The sequence below is a fragment of the Chiloscyllium plagiosum genome, chromosome 23, assembly GCF_004010195.1.
Source record: "Chiloscyllium plagiosum isolate BGI_BamShark_2017 chromosome 23, ASM401019v2, whole genome shotgun sequence".
Taxonomy (NCBI): domain Eukaryota; kingdom Metazoa; phylum Chordata; class Chondrichthyes; order Orectolobiformes; family Hemiscylliidae; genus Chiloscyllium; species Chiloscyllium plagiosum.
This window is the reverse complement of record NC_057732.1, coordinates 1787709-1811572: the sequence shown is the minus strand read 5'-3', so window position 1 is coordinate 1811572 and position 23864 is coordinate 1787709. Positions and strand designations below refer to the sequence as shown.

The window sequence follows — 23864 nt, the reverse complement described above, 5'->3', positions numbered from 1 at the left end:
TCTGCTTTTAAGATCTTTCCCAATGTTCTGCTCACTGAAGTCCCCTAGCCTTCCAATTCCTGCCCCAATCCTGAGCCCCTCCTCACAACCACATGCCCCACCCTGTCTCTCAACCGTCCATCTGTTCTTACATTTAAAGTCTCTGATATCCACATCTCTTCAGCCTCCCACTCTTAACTTGCACTGCAGTTCTAGGCTCCAGCGAGTGGCAGAAGTTAATCAGTGCAGATAGGTCTCCTTGCCAGATCTGCCACGAGAGCCTGATCAATTAAATCATGTAATTTTAATTTAATTACAATATTTGTATTTGTATTCTTTCTATGATTTTAAAATTATTGTAGTTTAGAGGTTATTTTATGAATATAAACAATCAGAAATGTACATCCCTATTAACTTAATAATGTTTTAATGTTATGTTTTACTGACAGTGGTCCTGAAGTATCTAACAGTGGTGTTTCGTTCATATTGACTAATCTATTTTATTTTGCAAATTATTTTAGTTGCGAATACATGTTACTGCACATATAGAGTGCAATATTTTAATCTGTGCTTTATATTTATTGTGCATGGACTGTTCAAAGGAATTTAACATTGAACTCTATGAAAACCATTTAAAGTTATTTCACTTAAAGTTGTGATTTTCAGGCACAAAACCATAACTTTAAGTGAGGACTTACCTTACAAATAAAGAATGAAAAGTTAGACATGTTCACACTTGAATCAGCCTCAGCTGAAGTACTGGGATGATTTTAATAACAGACCAGAGAGTGGGGAAAGTGGCGAGTGGGGAATTTAATTAGTGGCAAATTTTCAGTTTCCCAGTGTCAGGATGACGTTGTCAGCAGCTTGAAGGTGAATGGGAGTACCCAACAGCATAATAACATAGAAACTAGGGGTAGGGGTAGGTCATTCAGCCCTTTGAGCCTGCTCTACCATTCAATATGATCATGGCTGATTTTGCTATCCCACTTCTGCTTTCTCTCTGTATTCCTTGGTTCCTTTAGCTGCAAGGGTCACACCCAGCTCCCTCTTGAATGTATCTAACAAACTACCCCAACAGCTTTCTGTGGTAGAGAATTCTGCACATTCACAGCTCTTATGAATGAAGAAATTCTTCCTTATCCCAGTCCTGAATGCCCTACTATTTATTCTTAGTCTGTGACCCCTGGTTCTGGCCTGCCTCCAACATTGGGAATATTCTTCCCACATTTAGCCTGTCCAGTCCCATCAGGATTTGATATTTTATCTGAGATTTGCCCCTCATGCTTCTAAATTCCAGTGAACACAAGCCCAGTCAATTCAGTCTTTCTTTATATGTCAGTCCTGCCATTCCGGGAATCTGTCTGGTGAGCCTTTGCCAGATTCCCTCATTAGCAAGAATGCCTTTCCTTAGACTAAGAGACCAAAACTGCACACAATACTCAAGGTGTGGCCTCACCAAGGCCCTACATAACCACAGCAGGATGTCCTTACTCCTATACTCAAATCCTCTTGCTGTGAAGGCCAGCATGCCATTAGCTTTCCTCACCATCTGCTGCGTATTTATGCCAACCTTCAGCAACTGTTTCACCATGGCACCCAGGTCTCGTTGTGTTACACCTTATCCTTAACTGCTACCTCTTCAGATAATCTACCTTTCTGTTTTTGCGACCAAAGTTGATAACCTCACATTTATCTACATTATATTGCATTTGCCAAGTACTTGCCCACTCAGTTAACTTGTCCAAGTCACCTTGCAGCCTCTTAGAATCTTCCTCACAGCAAACACTGCTAACCAACTTAGTGTCATCTGTACATTTGGGGATATTAAATTCAATTCCTTCGTCCAAATCATTAATGTATATTGTGAATAGCTGGGGTTGCAGCACTAAACCCTGCGGTACCCCACTTGTCACTGCCTGCCACTCTGAAAAGGACCCATTTATTCCAACTCTCTACTCTCTGACTGCCAACCATTTCTCTATCCACATCAATACATCACCTCTGTTATCATGAGCTTTAATTTTGCTAACTAAGTAGGAGGCTTGCATTCCAGTCCCCACCATCATCTGAGTTAAAAAGATTTCCTCAAATCCCTCCAAACCTTTCACCTTTGTTCTTGACCCTTCAATGAAGAGGAACAACTGCTTTCTGTCCACTCTGTCTGTGCCCCTCATAATTGTATACAACTCTATCAGGTGTTCCCTCAACCTTCTTTGCTCCAAAGAAAATAACCCAAGCTTATCCAACTTCTCCACAATTAAAATGCTCCAAACCAGGCAATATCCCAATGAATCTCTTCAATGCTGTCCATGCAATCACATCCTTCCTATAGTATGGTGCCCAGAACTGCAAATTGTACTCAAACCAAAGTTCTGTACAGCTCCAATTTGATCTCCTTGCTCTTATAAACAAGCCTCAACAGATAAAGGCAAATGCCCTATGTTCCTCCTTAACTACCTTATTAACGTGCACTGTTATCTTCAGGGATCTGTGGACAAGCACTCCAAGGTCCCTTTGTTCCTCTGAGCTTTCTAGTCATTCATAGAGTACTCCCTTGTTGCTTCTCCCAAAGTGCATCACCTTAGGGTTAAATTCCATTTGTCACTTCTCTACCCATCTGACCAATCAATTTATTGTATTTCCTGTAACCTAAGATCTTACTCCACACTGTCAATTACCCAGCGAGTCTTTGTGTCATCCATAAAGTTATCATTCTCCCACATTCTCATCTACATCATTTATGAATATCACAAAGATTAAGGGACCCAACACTGATCCCTGTGGAACACCACTGCACACTTGGCTCCAGTCACACAAACAACCTTTGCCTCTTATGCCATACAATCTTGGTGAAAAGACTGGTTGCAAGAGGGATACAATGGTTTATACAGAGATATTGATAGGTTGCGTTAGTGGGCAAACAGTTGGAAATGGGCATATTGTGGGAAGTTGTCTATTTTGGAAAGGAGAATGAAAGAACAGTATTATTTAAGTGGAAAATAACTGCATGAAACGCAGAAATTCAACACACAGTTGCAGCAGGTAATCAGGAAGTCTCATGTTGACCTTTATTTTAAGGGGCTGATGTATATGAGTAGGGAAGTCTTACTGCAACACTACAAGGACTACTGTAAGACATTTTGGTCTGCCTACTTAAGGACATGTATTATTTCATTGGAGGCAGTTCAGAGAAGTTTCATTGGAATAATCCCTGGTCATGAGAGATCATCTTATGAGCAGAAGTTAGTCAGTTTGGGATTTGACTCATTGGAGTTTAGAGGAATGAGAGGTGATATTATTAAAACATATTGGATTCTTAAAGGCTTGACGGTAAATGCTGAGAAGATGTTTCCCTCACAAGAGAATCTAGGACCAGGGAGCATAGTCTCCGAATAAAGGGTTGCAGTTTAAGGCTGCGAGAAGAAGGAATTTCTTCTTTTAGAGGGTTGAGTGGCTTTGGAACCCCTTGCCATGGAGAGCTATGCTGGTAGAATCCTTATGTATATTTAAGGCTGGTGTGGGTTATTGATCAGTTGGGGAATCAAGGCATATGGGGAATGGACAGAAAAGTGGATTTGAGAAATGTTGGATCAGCCATGATTCTACAACATTGCAGAGTAGTCTCAAGGGGCCAAATGGTCTTCTACTGTTCCTATTTCCCATGGACATGCTTAAATCATGCTTAACAAATCAACTGGAATTTTATGATGATGTATCTAGAAGAATAGATCATGGAGAACCAGCGGATGTGGTGTATTTGGATTTCAGGTTTTTGATATTGTCTCTCATAAAAGGTTAATGGACAGAACTAAAGCACATGGGATAGAGGATATTGTGTTGGCATGGATTGAACATTGGTTAACAGACAGGAAACAGAATGGTAATGCATGAGTCTTTTTCTGGGTGGCAAGCAGTGAATATTGGTGTACCGTAAGGTTAGTGCTTGAGCCCAATTATTCATGACATATATAAATGATAAGGGAACCAAATGCAATACTGTCAGTTTACTGAAGCACAAAACTGGATGAGCTTGTGAAGAGGAGGCAGGAGGCTTCAAGGTGATTTTGACAAGGTGAGTGAGTGGTCAAGCACATGACAGATGCAGTACACTTTGTAATGTGCCTTTGGTGTGAAAAACAGAAAGGCAGACCAGTATTTAAATGCTAATACAGAGGAACCTTGATTATCCAAATGAGATGGGTGGGCACTATTTCATTTGGATAATTGATTAATCGGCTAATTGATTTCCTCTGGGCCTTAGAGTTTTCTGTGGAAATCTGGTCCCTGTTCAGGAGACTAGGCAAAAGCACACTGCACGTGAGACCCCGCCCGTCCGCTCTCGAACCTGGCCCCAACCCTGTTTCTAATCATTATACCTGTAAACAAAAGACATGATCAGGGTTGAAACAGCTTTTTGTTTCCATCGGGATCTTAAGATCCCTTTGGATAATTGATATTCGGATAATCGAAGTTCCTCTGTATATGGGAAGTGTGGATGTATAAAGGGATCTGAATGATCTTATTAATGTAAGTAGACAGAAAGGTACTGCAAGCAATTAGGAAAGCAAATAGTATGTTGGCCGCTGATACAAGAGGATTGGAGATAGGAATGTCTGACTGCAGTTATCCAGGATATTGCTGAGTGAAGGGTGTGGGCAGATAGTCAAATGTGAAAATGAAAGGTTATGGATAATTGAATGTAGTTTAAGGGTGATAGTGGATAGACTGAGCATGACTAAAGAAAGATGATGGGTGGGAAAAATTTAATTAATTAGTAAATGTGGAAGATAAAGCTGATACCAGTAATGGTGCCCACAGAACTATCACTGATTGTTGTAAAACCACATTTAGTCCCTTCCTGTCTAATAGGAACAGAAATCTCTAACAGTCTAAGAGAAAAAGAAGAGCAGATATGTAGGGAAATCTCAGAGAAGTGTAAAAGTAATAGAGTAGTATTAGTAGGGGATTTCAAATTCCCCAGCATAAACTGGAGAAGTCATAAATGTGAAAGGTTTAGTGGGGGCGGAATTTTTAAAATGCATCTCAGAGAGTTTTTAAAGCCATTACATAGAAGGTCTTACAAGAGAGGGGTTGGTCCTGAACTTAATTTTACGTAATGATACTGGCAAGTGGTTGAAATTTTAATGGAGGAGCATTTTGCTGACCGTGATCATAACTCCATTAGATTCAAACTCATTATGGAAAAGGACAAAAGATGGGCCTTAAGTCAAAGTGCAAAAGTGCAGGAAGGCCAATTTTAAAAAGATCAGATATGATTTGGCCAGAGTGGACTGGGAGTAGATACTTGCAGATAATTCTGTCTCAAAGCAGTGGGATGCAAGAAGGAAATATGGAGAGTACAGGGCCAACATATACCAATAAAGATAAAGGGCGAGACCATTAAATCTTGTGAATACTGGATATTGAGGAATATACTGGGTTGGATGAAGAGAAAAAAGGAGGCAAATGGCAGATACAGCAGAGCCCGAGAGAGGACAGAATGAATAATAGGGAAGTTTAAAGCAAGATTAGGAGGACAAAAAAGGCAAATGAAAGAATAATGGCTGATAAAAGAAAGGAAAATCCGAAGTTATTTTTCAAATACATTAAGGAAAATAGGGTAAATAGGACCATTTAGAACCACAGTGTGGAGCCAGAGGATATAGGTAGGGTTCTAAGTGAATTATTTATGTCAGCTTTCACTAGTGAGAGGATTGATATGGATATAGAAATCAGCCAGAAGGATTGTGTCACATAATTAAAAAAATTAGCACTGACAATAAGAAGGAACTGAATGGCTTGGCAGGCTTAAAACTGGATAACTCTCCAGGATTGGATGAAATATATCCCAAGTTGTTGAGTGAGGCAAGGGAGCAAGTAGCAGAGGCATTGTCAATACTTTTTAATTCTTGTCTGGCCACAGGGGAGGTGTCAGAGCACTGGAGGACACCCAATATGGTACCATTATTTAAGATGGAGATGGGATAAACCAGGAAACTACAAGCCAGTTAGTCTAACTTCAATGGTAGGGAAACTTTTAGAAGCAATTATGAGGGACACAATAAATTTGCATTTGGAGAAGAGAGGCAGGGATTAATCAAGAACACATCCACTGAAACAATACATTTTCTCAGGGAGAAAGGAAGGGGTATTGTCGGCTTCCTAACCCATGACCTAATAATCTTATACAAGAACAAAGCCTTGAATAACACAAGAATTTTGAATTAGCAATGATGTGGATAGGCCACCACACCTTTGCCTCCCTCATAAATGAGAGATCATTGACATCCTTTCAGAAATTGATAACTGCAAGAGATAAGGCAAGTCTTACAAGCTATCGACAAAAGCCCTATCAACATGATCAACCTTGAAACATGAAGAAAGTAACCAAAAATATACTTCACACCATGCCATCAAATGGTTGGATATGAATGCCAATTTTGTGCCATCTCATTCTTAGGCAGTCCCTCAGTATTACTGATAGCCTATTTCTACTCTAGTTCAGTGGGTTTTGAGATGAATAATAAACCCAATCTGAAACCTATAAAGGAAGATACTTGTGATTGTTAAAGGTCTCAGCTCGAGGGCGTCTCTGCAGGAGTTTTTCAGGGTAATGTCCTAGGTCCAATCATCTTCAGCTGCTTCATCAAAAGACCTACCCTCCATCACAATGTCAGAAGTGGAAATGTTTGCTGTGTTACAATGCCAGATGATGTTATTACTGGAAATTTCAGATACCATGCTGAAATCTAGCTGGATAGATCATACTTTGTTTTGATTTTAATAAAGTAATAAAGCAGAAGTTTATTAAGCAAAAGCAATGAAGATAAAACCGAATAAACCTGACTTGTTACTTATATAGTAAATGTAAAGATTTTAAAACACAAGATTACATATAACCCCAAAAGCAATCTTTGACAGATCCCAAAACACTCCTTTATAGATCTCTATAACACTCCTCCAGAATACAAAACACTGCTTGCACAGTACTCACACCAAAGAAAATCACCTTCCACATCACCTCCATAGACTTAATTTCACTGTGATTACTCCCCACTATCTGGAAAATCTGATGGCTTCTTCTTGGACTTCCATTCACCTAATCTTAAACATTCTCAGCTTCAAATAACCTCTTCAGGGTTTTATCCAAATACTTCTGACCTGGCAGTATCACTAAATTCCTCATTGAGAGGTAACTGATTGTGAGCAAATGTGTCACCTGCCTTTCTCAGGACTAACTAATTTACACATCCATCTTCATCCAAAATTTCTTTAGCACTGCCTCAATCTGAAACTAAAATTAGCCCCTTTTTTCAATTATGGGTTTTTTCTCAGACTCAACAAGAACAAGCTCAGGAACTTCCAACGGAAAGCTTAAGGTACAATTCTGCGTATCTTGAACAGGTGTAAACTCACTGAATTTACGTAAAAAACCACTAGTCCTTGAGACTACCTCTCTTAAAGTATTTTGAAAGAAATAACCATAGCTACAGAAATACATTCAGTTAATTATTAAACCGTTCAGACAGTGTGAGAAATGTTTCATGGAGAAAACCCACATGCCACAAATTCAATATTCAAAAATCCAAAATTAAAAACAAATTATATTAAAATCCATATAAATATCATATCCTATATCACAGGGGATGATTGCATAATGTCCAGCACCATTTGTGATTCTGCAGGTGCTGAAACCATCTACGTCCAAATGCAGCAAGACCTGGACGATATCCAGGTTTGAGCTGACAAGTTGCAAGTAACATTCACACCGCATAACCTCCAGACAATGATAATTTCCAACAAGAGAGACTCTAATCAATGCCCCCTGGCATTCAATATCTTTCAACAGGATTTAACAAACTAGAATGGGAGCATCTACTTGCAGGTAGTCTACATTTACAGAGTGGGAGTCTTTTAAGGGTGGTATGGTAAGAGTTCAAGGTCACATGTTCCTCTGAAGGCAAGGGAACAAGACCAGAGAACACTGGATATGAAGGGAAATTGGAGTGTGATAAAAAAGAAGGAAGCATATGTCAGGTACAATGCATTAAAAAAAACAGAGGAGGCCCTTTAGGAGGATCTAAAGTGTGGTGGAGTGCTTAAAAGAAATTAGGAGAGCATAGAGGGGCCATGAAATATCTTTGGCAAATAGGATTCAGAAAAATCTTATACGTATATTATGAGCACAATGATTGCCAAGGTAAGAGTGTAGCCTGTTAGAGACCAAAGAGGCAACCTGCATGTGGAGCCAGAAGTCTTAAATGAATATTTTTCCTCTGTATTCACAAGGGAGAAAGACATTATAGCTGGAGATTTCAGTTGGAATGGTGAGGTTCTAGAACTTGTTTAGATTAATCATGAGGAGGTATTAGATGTTTTAACAAGCATAAAGATAATCCCCAAGGCTGAGATGAGATTTATCCAAAACTGTTATGGGAAGCAATGGAGAAAATTGCTGGGGTCCTGGTGGTGATATTCAAATCTTGCTGGCCACAGGTGATGTGCCAGATGATTGGAGGATAGTTAATGTGGTTCCTTTGTTCAATAAGGGCAGCAGGGGTAGGCCAGATGGTCAGTTAGCCTGATGTCAGTGGTAGGGAAATTATTGAAAAAAAATCTGAAGGACAGGATTAATTAACACTTAGAAAAACAAGGATTGATCAGGGATGGTCAGTACAGATTTGTTAGAGGGAGATCCTATCTGACTAATTTAATTGAGTTTTTTGAAACAAGTGACTAAATATATTGATGAGCGCAATACAGTTGATGTGATTTACATTTACTTCAGTTAGACCTTTGACAAGGTCCCAAATGCAAACTGGTGGAAAAGGTGGAAGCTCATGGGATGCAAGGCAAGTTGGCAAACTGGATCCAAAATTGGCTTGCAACTAGGAGGCAAAGTGCGATGGATGGTTGTTTTTGTGATTGGAAACCTGTAACCAGTAGTGTACCACAGAGACTGGTGCTGGGGCCCTTGCTGTTTATTTAGTACATTAACAACCTGATGTGATTGGAGTAGATATAATTGATAAGCTTACAGATGACATGAAAATTAGTGGTGTGGTCGATAATGAGGAGGATGATCTCAGGCTACGTTTTGATATTGATCAGCTGGTAAATTGGGCAGAGCAATGATATTTAATCTTGATAAATGTGGGTGTTGCATTTTGGGAGGTTTAAAAAGGGAAGGATATCCACACTGAATGGTGGGCTCCTGGGGAGCATTGAGGGACAAAAGGATTTTGGCATACAAATCCATAAATCCCTGAAGGTGTCTGCACAGGTAGTGAAGAAGACATATGGGATGCTTGCCTTCATTAGCTGGGGTATAGAATATAGGAGCAAGGAAGTCTTATTACAACTTTGTAAAACATTGGTTAGGACATTGGTGGAATACTGTGTACTCTGGTTGCCACACAATCCCATTGTTGTAGGTCTGGAGTGACATGTTGGTCAGACCAGGTAGTACAACAGATTGCCTTCCCTAAAGAGCATAAGAGAACCAAATGGGATTTTACACTAATGGTCACCATTACTGAGACTCACTTTCAATTCCAGATTATACTAATTGAATTTAAGTTCCACCAATGGTGTGATTTGAATCATCAAATCCCTACAGTGTGAAAACAGGCCATTCGGCCCAACAAGTCCACACTGACCCTCCGAAGAGTTTCCCACCCAAACCTATGCCCCTACCCTCTTACTTTACATTTCCCCTGACTAATGCCTCTAACGACATATGCCTGAACACTGTGGGCAATTTAGTATGGCCAATTCACCTAACCAGCATATCTTTGGACTGTGGGAGGAAACTGGAGCACCGGAGAAAACCCACGCAGACACAGGGAGAATGTGCAATCTCCACACGGACATTTGCCTGAGTCTAGAATCGAACCTGGGTGCCTGGCGCTGTGAGACAGCAGTGCTAACCACTGAGCTACCATGTACTCAGAGCATTAGCAAGCCAATGCCTTGGACAAATCAAGCAATATTTACATCATCTCCCGAGAATTGTCTTTTTCTGCCTATTTGCCAAGTATTTGGAAGACCTTCTTAACCTCTGCAGATGCAGGACATGCCCCCTCTTCCACCTCCTCCACTAAACACCTCCAGTATCTCCTCTGGAAGAGATGCAGGTCTGGCTTTAACTAGTAATGGGCAGTGTGGCTCAGTGGTTAGCACTGCTGCCTCTCAGCATCAGGTTCCAAGTTCGATTCCAGCTTTGGGCGACTGTCTGTGTGGGGTTTGCACATTCTCCCCATGTCTGCATGAGTTTCCTCCCACAGTTCAAAGATGTGCAGGTCAAGTGAATTGGCCATGCTAAATTGCCCATAGTGTTAGGTGCATTAGTGAGAGGGAAATGGGTCTGTGTGGGTTACTCTTCAGAGGGTCGGTGTGGACTGGTTGGGCTGAAGGGTCTGTTTCTGCACTAATCTAGTCTAGTCTAATCTAGTAACAATATTAGAGTCCCCGTTAATGTGTGCATTCAATGAACAAGAGTATTTAGTACAATTTTCGAGGAGAGAGTGAGGACTGCAGATGCTGAAGATAAGAGCTGAAAATGTGTTGCTGGAAAAGCGCAGCAGGTCAGGCAGCATTCAAGGAGCAGGAGAATCGACATTTCGGGCATGAGCCCTTCTTCAGGAATGAGGAAAGTGTGTCCAGCAGGCTAAGATAAAAGGTAGGGAGGAGGGACTTGGGGGAGGGGTGTTGGAAATGCGATAGGTGGAAGGAGGTCAAGATAGGCTGGAGTGGGGGTGATAGCGAACAGGCAGAACCAAGATGAAGTGTTACATTGAACAGGTTGTTACATTGATGGGGATAGTTTCGTAAGGTCTGACATTTTCACTAAAATTAATTGTGATGTTTAGGTCAATTACAATCGCAGAGTAAACTGGGCAAGTACATCTAACAAGAACTTTCAGTTCAGACTCGCTATAAGTTATTACAAAATATTGAGGGAAGAGGATCCTTTCACAGGGTTTATAGATTTTATTAACTTTTCCATAATAATAAAAATCTGTGATAAAATGAGCTGTTGCATTTGTGATGGAAACCAGTCCTCAAGGTATGGTTGGCAGAACATCTTGCATTTTGATTAACGTTGATTTTCTGTCTTCACATTCTTTTGAGGATGACACACACTTAGCATCTTAAAAATCATGCTTCCTTGCTGTTTATTTATCTACAATGATCACTTGATGGAATTGATATGTACTTGCCCTTTTTCACAACTATTTAATGTAACATGTTTATTATCCTCACTGATTAAAAAGCTAACAGCCGTCCTATGATCATTCACATTCTAAGAACTTTAAACAATGAATCTTTACATGGTCTGAATTGATCCTTTTAATCATTTCTTGACCTGTCATGGACTGTAGCTAACCTTCTACAGACCTAATCCCTGATGCCTTGTCTATTTTACACATAGAATATAATTTTAACAAATATATTTAGGGATATGATGGCAAAATTTACTATAATGAAGCCAATTCAATCCTACATCATCTTCTTTCAATCTCGTCTACAGCTTTCACTGCTTATAATATGGTCTCTACACTGAGGAGATGAAAGACATATTGGGTGACCATTTTACAGATGACAAATGTTCTGACCATAAAAATGGCTCCAAACTTCCAGTTGCCAACCACTTCAACACACCACTGTGTTCTCATGACAATATTTCTGTCTCAGGCCAAGTGTAGTGCTAGAGAGAGGCCGATTGCAAGCTGGAGAAACAATACCTCATCTTCCACCTTGGACCTTACAACCTTTAGGATTCAACATTGAGTTTAACAATTTCAGAACATAAACACCATCCTCAAAGTTTTTTCCCCTCCCTCCCTATAGATCCTGTTTTGTATGGGTTGTTCCCAGCACAGGCATGCATTTTCAGCCATTCACATTTCTTGTTAGCACCCTGTTCAGCATCTAACTTCTTCTCAGCTTGTCCTCAGCAATCTATTCATTTGGCTGTTCTTTTGACCCTCATCTCCCTGCCTATTTGCAGGACCTTTCCACTTAACCCCCTTGTAATGTTTAAGATATAGATATGAGGCTGAATTATGCAGTAAGATTAGATTAGATTAGATTACTTACAGTGTGGAAACAGGCCCTTCGGCCCAACAAGTCCACACCGACCCGCCGAAGCGCAACCCACCCAGACCCATTGCCCTACATTTACCCCTTCACCTAACACTACGGGCAATTTAACTTGGCCAATTCACCTAACCTGCACATTTTTGGACTGTGGGAGGAAACCGGAGCACCCGGAGGAAACCCACGCAGACATCAGGGAGAACATGCAAACTCCACACAGAGAGTCGCCTGAGGCGGGAATTGAACCTGGGTCTCTGGTGCTGTGAGGCAGCAGTGCTAACCACTGTGCCACCATGCCGCCCATAACTTTATTTTCAGTTTGATAACTGGAATCGACATTTTTTCTGCAGCATAACATTGTGACTTTCTCATATTTTATCAGATAAAGACATTACAACATTGTAGTAAAAGCTTAAAAAAGGGCTGAAACTCCTGTTTCATTTAGGACGGAGAGACATCATGAAACGCACACTTGGAGCTGTTGGGTTCAATGCAACACCAGTACCTGTGGAAAACGCCAAGCCTGCCGACCTATCCAATGAAGACTTTGATACATTTGATGGTATTTTGTGTAAACCGCTGCCTTGGTCACAGGTTTCACTTGTGATTTTATCATATAAAAATACCATTGGTAAGTTTACCTTCTACTTAGTATCGCCTTTGCTTTTAATGGTTCGTTGATACATACCTAAATATATCTACCAAGACAATAGTAGAGCTTTTATAAATGTGTTATTATATGGTGGCTATGTTTATTGTAAAGACATTTGTTTAGGTGTCTGTTGATGAACAGGACAATTATGGGGTACTTAAATCACAAACGTAGTTCAACTGAGGAATACTTTCAATACATTTTCAAAGTTTTCAGTCAATTGTTTAACTAACTGTAAGAATAATGTATCTCTCACCATTATACATTTGTACATTTAATCTGAACAACATTTAATGCAATGCCGGATGTACCACCTTGGGTGTTTTGTATGAATTTAGGTGCTGTGGTCACTGTTGCAGATTGATCACAAAATCAAAGTATCGATCAGAAATAGTAATGTGATTCAAATTCCCATTATATTCTTCAAAATGCTCCTCATAGCTATTTATTTCTGAAAAAGTAATAACCATTTGTATAGTTGGACAGGACCTTTGTTAAGGGAATCCAGGGTTATGAGGAGGAGGCAAGAGAATGGGGTTGAGAAACATAAAATGATTGAATGGCAGAGCAGACTCTAATGGCTTAATTTTGCTCCTGTAACAGGCATAGATAGGTTATTGATTGATTGGGATATGAATTGCTTAGAAGAACAAAAGAACAAAGAAAGTTACAACACAGGAACAGATCCTTTGGCCTTCCAAGCCTGCGTCAATCTAGATCCTCTATCTAAACTTGTCACCTATTTTCTAAGGATCTTTATCTTTCTGCTGTTTGTCCCTTCATGTATCTGTCGAGATACATCTTAAATGACGCTATCGTGCCCACCTCTACCACCTCTGCTGACAATGCGTTCCAGGCACCCACCACCCTCTGCATAAATAACTTTCCATGCATATCTCCCTTAAACTTTTCCCCTCTCACTTTGAACTCATAACCCACTCTGAGAAAAAGCGTCTTGCTATCCACCCTGCCTACTTCTCATGATTTTGTGAACCTCAATCAGGTCTCCCCATCAACCTCTGTCTTTCTAATGAAAACAATCTTAATCTACTCAACCTTTCTTCTTAACTAGGGCCCTCCATACCAGGCAACATCCTGGTGAACCTCCTCTGTACCCTCTCCAAAACACCCACGTCCTTTTGGTAATGTGGCGACCAGAACTGTACACAGTATTCCAAATGTGGATGACTCAAAGTCCTATACAACTGTAACATGACCTGCCAAATCTTGCACTCAATACCCCATCTGAAGAAGGAAAGCATGCCGTACGCCTTCTTGACCACTCTATCGAACTTCATTGCCACCTTCAGGGTATAATGGACCTGAACACCCAGATCTCTCTGTACATCAATTTTCCCCAGGGCTTTTCCATTTACTGTAAAATTTGATCTGAAATTGGATCTTCCAAAGTGCATTGTTTCGCATTTGTCGGGATTGAGCTCCATCTGCCATTTCACTGCCCAACTCTCCAATCTATTTATATTCTGTTGCATTCTTTGACAGTCCCCTCGAATTTTTGCTACTCCACAAATCTTAGTGTCATCTGCAAACTTGCTAATCAGACCACCGATACCTTCCTCCAGACCATTTATGTATAAAGTCCATGTATATGACATTGGCAGCCCTTCCCTCATCAATCAATTTTGTCACTTGCTCAAAGAATTCTTTTAAGTTGGTAAGACATGACCTTCCCTGCACAAAGCCATGCTGCCTATCACTGATAAGCCCATTTCCTTCCAAACATAAATAGATGCTATGGAGAAAGTGAGGACTGCAGATGCTGGAGATCAGAGTTGAGTGTGGGGAGTTGGAAAAGCACAGCAGGTCAAGCAGCATTCCAGGAGCAGGAGAATCGACATCTTGGGCATAAGCCCTGATTCCTGATGAAGGGCTTATGCCTGAAACATCGATTCTCCTGCTCTTTGGATGCTGCCTGACCTGCTGTGCTTTTCCAGCACCACACTCTTGATATAAATAGATCCTATTCCTCACTATCTTCTCCAGCAGCTTCCCTACCACTGACGTCAGGCTCACTGGTCAATAATTACCTGGATTACCCCTGCTACCTTTCTTAAACAAGAGGACAACATTACCAATTCTCCAGTCCTCTGGGACCTCACCCTTGTTCAAGGATGCTGCAAAGATATCTGTTAAGGACTCAGTTATTTCCTCTTTCCCTTCCCTCAGTAACCTGGGATAGATCCCAATCGGACCTGGGGACTTGTCCACCTTAATCCCTTTTAGAATACCCAACACTTCCTTCCTCCTTATGCCGACTTGACCCAGAGTAATTTAACATCTATCTCTAACCTGAACATCTGTCATGTCCCTCTTTCCAGTGAATGCCAAGACTAAGAATGGTATGACTAGTGTGGTATGACTGTTAAAGTCTCCAGTTTCTGTGTACAGTCTGTAATGATAAAGATATTTATAGTGATTGTAACGGCATTAACCAGATGGACCTCATAGAATATGAATTCCACGATTGGGAGTGTTAATCTGGTCCAATCAAGGAGTTCTGTCTGATAAGTAAGAGCAGGTGTGTCAGACATCCTGTTCACTGAGTGCTGGCTTGGGGGAGCTGGATCAGTGTCAAGGACTTTCCACATATAAATAAAAGGTGACTTGGTGATGGGATACCAGTCGCTTTGGAGTTTTTTTCAGTGGCAATGAGAGAAAAGCAAACCCTTGAAGAAATTCATTTGCAACAGTTGCCTTTGGGTTGGGTTAAGCATTTCTGGCATTATGCTGTTATTTGGGAAGTTTGACTCACTTTTTCCTATTGTTAAAGACTGGGCCCAATATGTGGAAACAATGTTTTTTTTCGTGGGCAAATGACACTGGGGCAGATGAAAAGCAACAAGTAATTCTGCTGACAGCTTGTTTATTAGGACCCTAACTTTCCCTGAGGCACCAGATACTAAACCATTTCAAAGGCTTACAGATTTAGCAAAGGAATGTTACAACCCCCAAGTCTCCCCTAATTCTGAGACACTATCGGTTTTACTTGGCACTTCAAGAACCAGGGAAATCCGTATCAGGATTGTTGACTAGGTTAGAACAACTAACAGAGGAATGTGACTTTGGTTTAACCCTTAATGAGTTGCTGAGAAACTGGTATATCACATTAATAATGCAACCTTGCAAAAGCCTTACTAGCTGAAGCCCAACTGGATTTCAAACAGGCACTACAACTGACTTTGTCATTAGAAAATGTGGCAAGTGGAACATATGAGTTGCTGGAGGTGGACGGACACCCTCTCCATTCCAATGGAGCTTGGGGGACACCGCATAGTGCAGGCAATTGCATAACCTCACTCAAGGCATATCCTGAACAGAGGGACTCTGGTTCAGCGCACAGCAAAACCCCAAACAATGCCAAGCTTTGGCCAAACAGTGAAACTTTTCTTCAGGATCTGGGCTGGCAAGTTGCTGCTGGTGTGCAGATTCGAGAAAGCAAAAAAGTCCCAGTAGACCTAAACTGAGTTAGAGAACTTATAAGCTGGTATACAGAAGAGTGCACACCCTGGAAAGCCCACCTACATCTGGTTTGGAACAGTTAGCTTGCTTAGCAACATCCAAATCAGAAGCAATCAAAATAATCATCTGGTTAAATGGTCACCCAGTTCTAATGAATGTCAGTACTGGTGTGACTTTTCAGTGATTGCAGAACCAGTCTTTAACAAAATTCATTCTGGACTCTAACCCTAATGTTTGCATGAGATCTTGGTGAGATTAAGAAACTGTACTGGGTAACCCTTACAGGTTGAGAGTGTAACTTCAGTTCCGATCTCTTAAAAGAAGCAGCTGGTTCATTTACCAGTGATTGTAATGCAAGGTTTAGGCCCAAGCTTGATGGGTTGGGAAAGATTCACCTTGATTGGCTCAGCATTTTTCAATTAGAAAAGTGAAGTGAGTGAAGTCCTAATTAAATATCTGGAGGTTTTTCAGGAAGGTCGAGGAGCCAAGGCTACCTGCTTGTTGACCAGGAAGTAATTCCACAATTCTGCAAGGCCTGCCCAGTACCATTTTCCTTATGGGAAAAAAATAGAGGCAGAAATTAGAAAGCTGGAAAGTGAAGGAATCATCAAACCAGTCTAGTTTGTGGAATGGGCAGCACTGGTTGTGAAGCCAGATGGGTTGGTTTGCCTTTGCAGGGATTTTAAACAGATGATAAATTGGTTTTTGCAGCTGGATAAATGCCTAGTCACTCGCATCAAGGATTTATATGCAAATCTATTGATGGGGCTGTCCCTCATGAAGCTGGAAATGAGCCATTTGTACTTGCAATTACAGTTAGATGAGGATTTCCAGAAGTATGCTGTCATTGATACTCAAAAGAGTTTGTACCAATATACAAGACTGCAATTTGGGATATCATCAGCCTATGCAGTTTTTCAGTGGACGATAGAGAACATTTTACAAGGTTGCCATTTATCAAAATGATGTTCTAATAATAGTGAAGACCAATAAGGAGTAGTTAGAGGACTGGACATAGTCCTTAGATATTTCTTAGAAGAGAAAAATGTTGTTCCACACTCCCCAAGTGATTTACTTGGACCACAGAGTCAACAAGACTGGATTACATCCATTGGAAGATAAAGTGAAGGTAATCAAAGGTGCCCTGTCTCCCATGTGTGTACAGGAGCTTAGGCCCTTTCTTGGGCTGACGAATTACTATGAAAAGTTCACACATAACCTGGCGCCCATCCTGACACATTTGTATCAACTCTTTAAAAAAAAGAGTCAGCCTTGGAAATGGTCATGCAGCCAAGCCATAGCTTTCAGGGAAGTGATGAAACAGCTATCATCCTCAATGGTGTTGGCACACCATGACCCCAAGTGAGACCTGGTATTGACAAGCGCTCCCTCCCTGTATTGCATCGAGGTAGTATTAGCATATGTCCAGAGGAGAAGAATGCTCAATAATGTATACATCCAGGATTTTGGCTAATGCAGAGCACAAATATGCTTAGATAGAGAACAAAGATTTGGCGGTCGTATTTAGAATCAGGAGGTTCCACCAATACCTTTACATATGTAACTTCATAATAATAATGGACCACAGCTGATGCTAGGTCTGCTTGGAGAGAACAAGGCAGTGCTGGTCATAAATAACGGGACGTCTTTTACCAGCATAAAATCTGAGTGTTTCCCAAAGTCAAATGGTATTTGACATATGAGGTATTTGACATATTTGACAAATGGCTATGACCTTTGACATGCCATTCACTATCCAATGATCTGGCAGAAAGAGCAATCCACACTTTGAAGGCAGGCTTAAAGAAACTGCCAACAGCTTCACCAGATACCAAACTGTTCCGGTTCATATTTGATAACAGGACCACCCCTCATGCAATTACAGGGATAGCTACAGCAGAGCTGTAGTGAATGTGGTGAAGATTCCATACCAGATCAAATCTGATTTACCTAGACGTGAGGGTGGGGGAGAGGGTGGAACAGCATCAGGTATGCCAGCGCTGGACACAAGATTGCGCAAAGCGAGAGATTACTTTAGGAGATGAAGTTTGGTGTCGGAACCACGGGAATAGGTAACAGGCATGATTGATGTGAGGTCAGGTCCAGTGGTGTATGAGGTTTGGGCAGGTATGATGGTCCTGAATAAGCATATGAATGATCTGAAAGCTGCAAAATCTTAAAAGGTGCGGGAGCAAATGTACCTGGTTCCTCAACTGCCTTTCCGACTAATCCATAACTCCTGGGTATCTTGGAATCTGAGATGGACGTGGTGGATATTGCCACCCAATCGCTTTTGCTGTCTGAAAAGAAGAATGAATTTCTTCTGAGATGGTCCAGGTGCAAGAGGTGAGCTATTGTGTGCTGCATGTAGTGAAGAAGGCTAATAGCATGCTGGCCTTCATAACAAGAGGGATTGAATATAGAAGCAAAGAGGTTCTTCTGCAGCTGTACAGGGCCCTGGTGAGACCTGGAGTATTGTGTGCAGTTCTGGCCTCCAAATTTGAGGAAAGACATTCTGGCTATTGAGGGAGTGCAGCGCAGGTTCATGAGGTCAATTCCTGGAATGGCAGGACTACCTTACGCTGAAAGACTGGAGTGACTGGGCTTGTATACCCTTGAGTTTAGAAGACTAAGAGGGGATCTGATTGAGACGTATAAGATTATTAAAGGATTGGACACTCTGGAGGCAGGTAACATGTTTCCACTGATAGGTGAGTCCCGAACCAGAGGACACAGCTTAAAAATACGGGGTAGACCATTTAGGACAGAGATGAGGAGAAACTTCTTCACCCAGAGAGTGGTGGCTGTGTGGAATGCTCTGTCCCAGAGGGCAGTGGAGGCCCAGTCTCTGGATTCATTTAAGAAAGAGTTGGATAGAGCTCTCAAGGATAGTGGAATCAAGGGTTATGGAGATAAGGCAGGAACAGGATACTGCTTAAGGATGATCAGCCATGATCATATTGAATGGTGGTGCAGGCTCGAAGGGCAGAATGTTGTCCTTTGTCTATTGTCTATTGTCTATTGCATGCTACCTGTATCAGAGGCAGAATTGGAGAAATCTGACCCAGTGCTAAAGAACCCCAGGAGGAGCTACAAAAACAAACTGGCCTGTTTGCTTGGACTCATGGGGAGGGATGTAGTGATTGTGACAAGCCAGCCAGGTGGATCTCATCAAATATGAGTTTCCTGATTGGGACTGTTAATCTGGTCCAATCAGGAAGCCCTGGCTAACAGGAGTGTCAGATATCCTGTTCACTCTGAGAGTGGCTCTGAGGGAGCCGGTTCAGTGTTAAGTACTCTCCACGTGTAAATAAAGGGTGACTTGGTGATGGGATCCCAGCTTTATGGAGTTATTTCAGTGTTGTTATTTCAATGTTTGTAGTTTACTTTTTTGTTTCAAAGTGATAGAAAGGAAAATCATTTTGGGTTCCTTTTGTAGAATACTATTTACTGGCTTTCATTGTGAAGTACACACAAGATAATTGTGGCTTTGTTGTAATGCTCACACACTCAAACAGCAGCTATCACTCATGGTTTATGCCCATGAAATAGTCAAGTGTTGATGGCATCTGTGGAACCACTCTCTAGAACGCATCTCTGTTTTCACGTGAAAAGGAGAGAAGATAAATCAGAAACAAAGCCTCCATTATCCTTGTGTAACAATACTCAAAATAAACCAACTCTATTTTGATGAACCAGTAACATGGGAATGAAAAAAAATCAAGGAAAGGATTTGAAGGCTATTCTGAATATTTGTTTCTAAAAAGATCTAAAATATATCTGAATTGCATGTTTGATCAATATAGGCAATAATAGGCTGTTCTGAATATAAGTTTCTAAAATGTTATAGAATATACAAGAAGTGCATTTTGATGTTGCTTTTTGTGTGCTTGTAAATAGAATTACTTCGAATAAATGGTCGAAGGAGTTTGTGTGCACAGGCCCTCCACGAACAAGGAAACGTTCACTTCTATGCGGGAAACAGGAGGTATATTTAAAATGCCGTTAGATATTTGAACCCCATGTTGTAAAGTTTGAAGTAAATTGGGAAGACTTCAATGCATTTAATTTTATTTATTTTGTATGTGTTGGAGTATCGATTTCTTGGGAGCATTCCAAACAAGAAAATAATAAATTGAGTGGAGACCATTGCCTTTACTTTCATGCATTAATCCCCTTTTGGTCCCCATTCTATTTTACTCACTTTTACTCTTTATAGATTTTTAAAAGACTCTTGCATTTCCTTTTCTGTTATCTTCCAAAATCTTCCCATGTTAGCTCTCTTTCTCTTATTTCTTTTTCATTTTCCCTTTTGAGCATTCACTGTTCCTCCTGATTCTCACATGTTATTAATATAACATTTAACAGACACTCTTTTTCTGCATCTGTATTTGCCTTTGATTAGGAATCAATACAGTAAGAAAATGTTTTAATTAATTTAATTCCTGTGGAGTCTGTAATTGTGTTTAAGGTTGTTTGTTTGAAAAGGATTTTTAAATGTTTGCCTCAGTGTAATCAACTGTAGTTCTACAGGCTCGTAGAGAAATAAAGCATGGAAAAAACCCTTTGGCCTAACTCAAACATGCTGACCAAGTTTCCCGTACTAATTCCACTTGCCTGCATTTGGCCCATAAATATCTAAACCTTTCCAATTCATGTACCTGTCCAAAAATCTTTAAATTTAGATTTAGATTACTTACAGTGTGGAAACAGGCCCTTCGGCCCAACAAGTCCACACCAACCCACCGAAGCGCAACCCACCCATACCCCTACATTTACCCCTTTACCTAACACTACGGGCAATTTAGCATGGCCAATTCACCTAACCTGCACATCTTTGGACTGTGGGAGGAAACCGGAGCACCCGGAGGAAACCCACGCAGACACGGGGAGAATGTGCAAACTCCACACAGTCAGTCGCCTGAGTCGGGAATTGAACCCGGGTCTCTGGCGCTGTGAGGCAGCAGTGCAACTGTGCCTGTATCTTCCTTTGACAGTTTATAAACGTACAAACCACACTCTGTGTGAAAATGTTGCTCCTCAGGACCCTTTTAAATCTTTCTCCCCTTGCCTCCTATTTTTGAACTCTCTCATCGTAGGGAAAAGACCTTTGCTATTTACCTTACTTATGCCCTCATATTTTATAAACCTCAATTACCTATGCTCCTGGAAAAAAAATGTCCCAGCCTATCCAATCTCTCCTTATAACTCATACCCTCAGGACCCGGCAATATCCTGATATATCTTTTCTGAATCCTATCCAGTTTAATAATATCCTTCTTATTGCACCATGATCATTGGCAGTCCCTCGTAGATGAGGATGACTCTTCCAGTCTCAGGGTGAGTCCATCGGTGGCTGAACAGACTAATGCGGCTACCACACGCTCTCTTACACTTGGGGAAGAAGTTGGTTGTGGGAAGACATGTGTGAGGTATTGGTATGGTAGCGTGCTGCTTTCACTGGTTTTGCTTGGCTTCAGATTTTTCTGGATGGCAAGTCTCGAGGTGCGCAATGCCATTCCGAATACTTCTCCTCCACTTTGAACTGTCTTGGGTCAATGATTCGCCGGTGTCTGTGGGAATGCCGCACTTTGCCAGTGAGGCCTTGAGGGTATCACTGAAGTGCTTCCTCTGTTCACTTGGGGCTCACCTGCTGTTTTGCAGCTGGGAGAAGAGCATCAACTGGGGAGTCTCATGTCGGTCACGCGGATGATGTGCCCAGCCCATCGTAACCATTCAAGGGTGGTCAGTGCCTCAATGTTGGGGATTTCTGCCTGGTCGAGGACACTGGTAATGGTGCATCTTTTTTCCCAGCAGATTCATTGGATCTTGAGCAGGCAGCCTTGATGGTACTGCTGCAGCACCTTGAGGTGTCTGCTGTAGACAGACCATGTCTTAGAATCATGTAGGATGGTGGGAACTATCACAGCTCTATAAACCATGAGCTTGAGGTCAAATTTGATGTTGTTGTCCTCAAACACCTTTTTCATAATATGGTTGAACGTTGTGTTAGCACACTCGAGGCAGTGTTGGATCTCTTCATCAGTAGCCACTTTGGCCTTCCTATAGCAGGCAACCAGAATTGTACATAGTCCTTCAAAAGTGACCTCTCCAATGTCATGTACAACCTCAACATAAGATCCCAACTCCTATACTTAATGGGGGGAGAGAGAAAGAGATGAAGAACAACACTAATTAGGTGAGTTAGGAGAAAGAAAAATGACTAAATGCACTGCATCACACTGGTAGCCGACGAAAAGATTTTACAAGCATCTGATTCTCCAACCAGCAGTCAGGTCTAATGATTAATTAGTGATGCATCCTTGACTCATGATGGATCCATTCAGTGATTCTGGGAACAGTAGAGAATTTTGCTGATTTCATTTTACATGTTCTGTTCTCCTCTATCTGTATTGCTGCTTTCTACATGTGTGTGCTCGTCACCTTCTCCCTTCCCCAGTCCTGCATTTAACTCTTCAGTGTATCTGGCTTCTATTTTAACTTCTTTCTTGTTGGTATAGCTCCCAGGTCATGGCTCATCAAGCCATGTGCAGGAGTATTTCTTATTACCCAAAGAAAACCTCTCTATGAAACGTTTACTATTATTATTTACGCTTATTATTTGGCAGTAAGAAGAGAAACAGAATTCCACAAATTCTTGGAGCAGTGATATATGACCAAGCTAAAAGGAATTGAATCCTAAAAGGTAGTGCATATATCTGAGGCATGCAAGAGCTGAGAGCTTATATCAGAGGACCAGATCATACACTGGTTTTGATTGCTTCATTACTGGAGTGGTAATTCTCAAAAATTGTGCAATTAGGATTGACATGACCTGAGTGAAAGAGGATTTCTAGAGATGTGTATTAGCACTGCAAACTGTACGGGGAGTACAGCTGTAGGGGAGCACAGGAACAAAATCAATTGAGTGGGAAGGTGAAAGCTTGTAAGTCCTGAGAAGCTGTTTAAAGTGAAAATTTCTCTTTCTGTTTGAAGCATTGTTTGCTTGTTAAGTCATCTGTGCTTCTCACAAAATGATCATAACACTTCATCCTACTCCTTAGCTCATATATCATACAAGGTGGTCTTTGGTCTTCCTATCCTTCACTGGCATTGTGCTTCAACTGTAAACTATCACCACTTATAAAGCAGTTTATTTTCTATTTCAGTGCTCTGCTCCAGAACATCCTCTTAATCTGAGATTTTAATATTCTCCTTACTGCTCACAGAATCAGAATGGAGACATCATGAGTCAAGGACCCATCACTGATTAGTAATCAGACCTGACTGTTAATTAGAGAGCCAGATGCTTATAAAATCGTTTCCTCGACTACCATCGTGATGCAGTGTACTTAGTTGGTTTTCTTTCTCCTAACTCACCCAGTTAGAACATAGAACATAGAACAATACAGCACAGAACAGGCCCTTCGGCCCACGAGGTTGTGCCGAACATTTGTCCTAGCTTAAGCACCCATCCATGTACCTATCCAATTGCCGCTTAAAGGTCACCAAAGATTCTGACTCTACCACTCCCACAGGCAGCGCATTCCATGCCCCCACCACTCATTATTGGCCAGTTAACCTTCATATCTCATTTTTCCTCTGCGTATTTCCTTCTTAGTAATCCTCTGTTGCTCTTTAAAAGCTT

At 41.2% G+C, this 23864-nt stretch overlaps 1 protein-coding gene across 1 annotated transcript in view; it reads left to right on the top strand.

The window, feature by feature from the left end:
- cfap54 (cilia and flagella associated protein 54) overlaps positions 1-20214 on the top strand; it is a 296945-nt gene extending 276731 nt beyond the window's left edge. Inside the window, exons 42-43 of the mRNA XM_043713181.1 lie at positions 12530-12715; positions 20117-20214. Coding sequence (XP_043569116.1) covers positions 12530-12715; positions 20117-20214 — 284 coding nt within the window. The remainder of the gene's footprint in view (positions 1-12529; positions 12716-20116) is intronic.
- The last annotated feature ends 3650 nt before the right edge of the window (positions 20215-23864 follow it).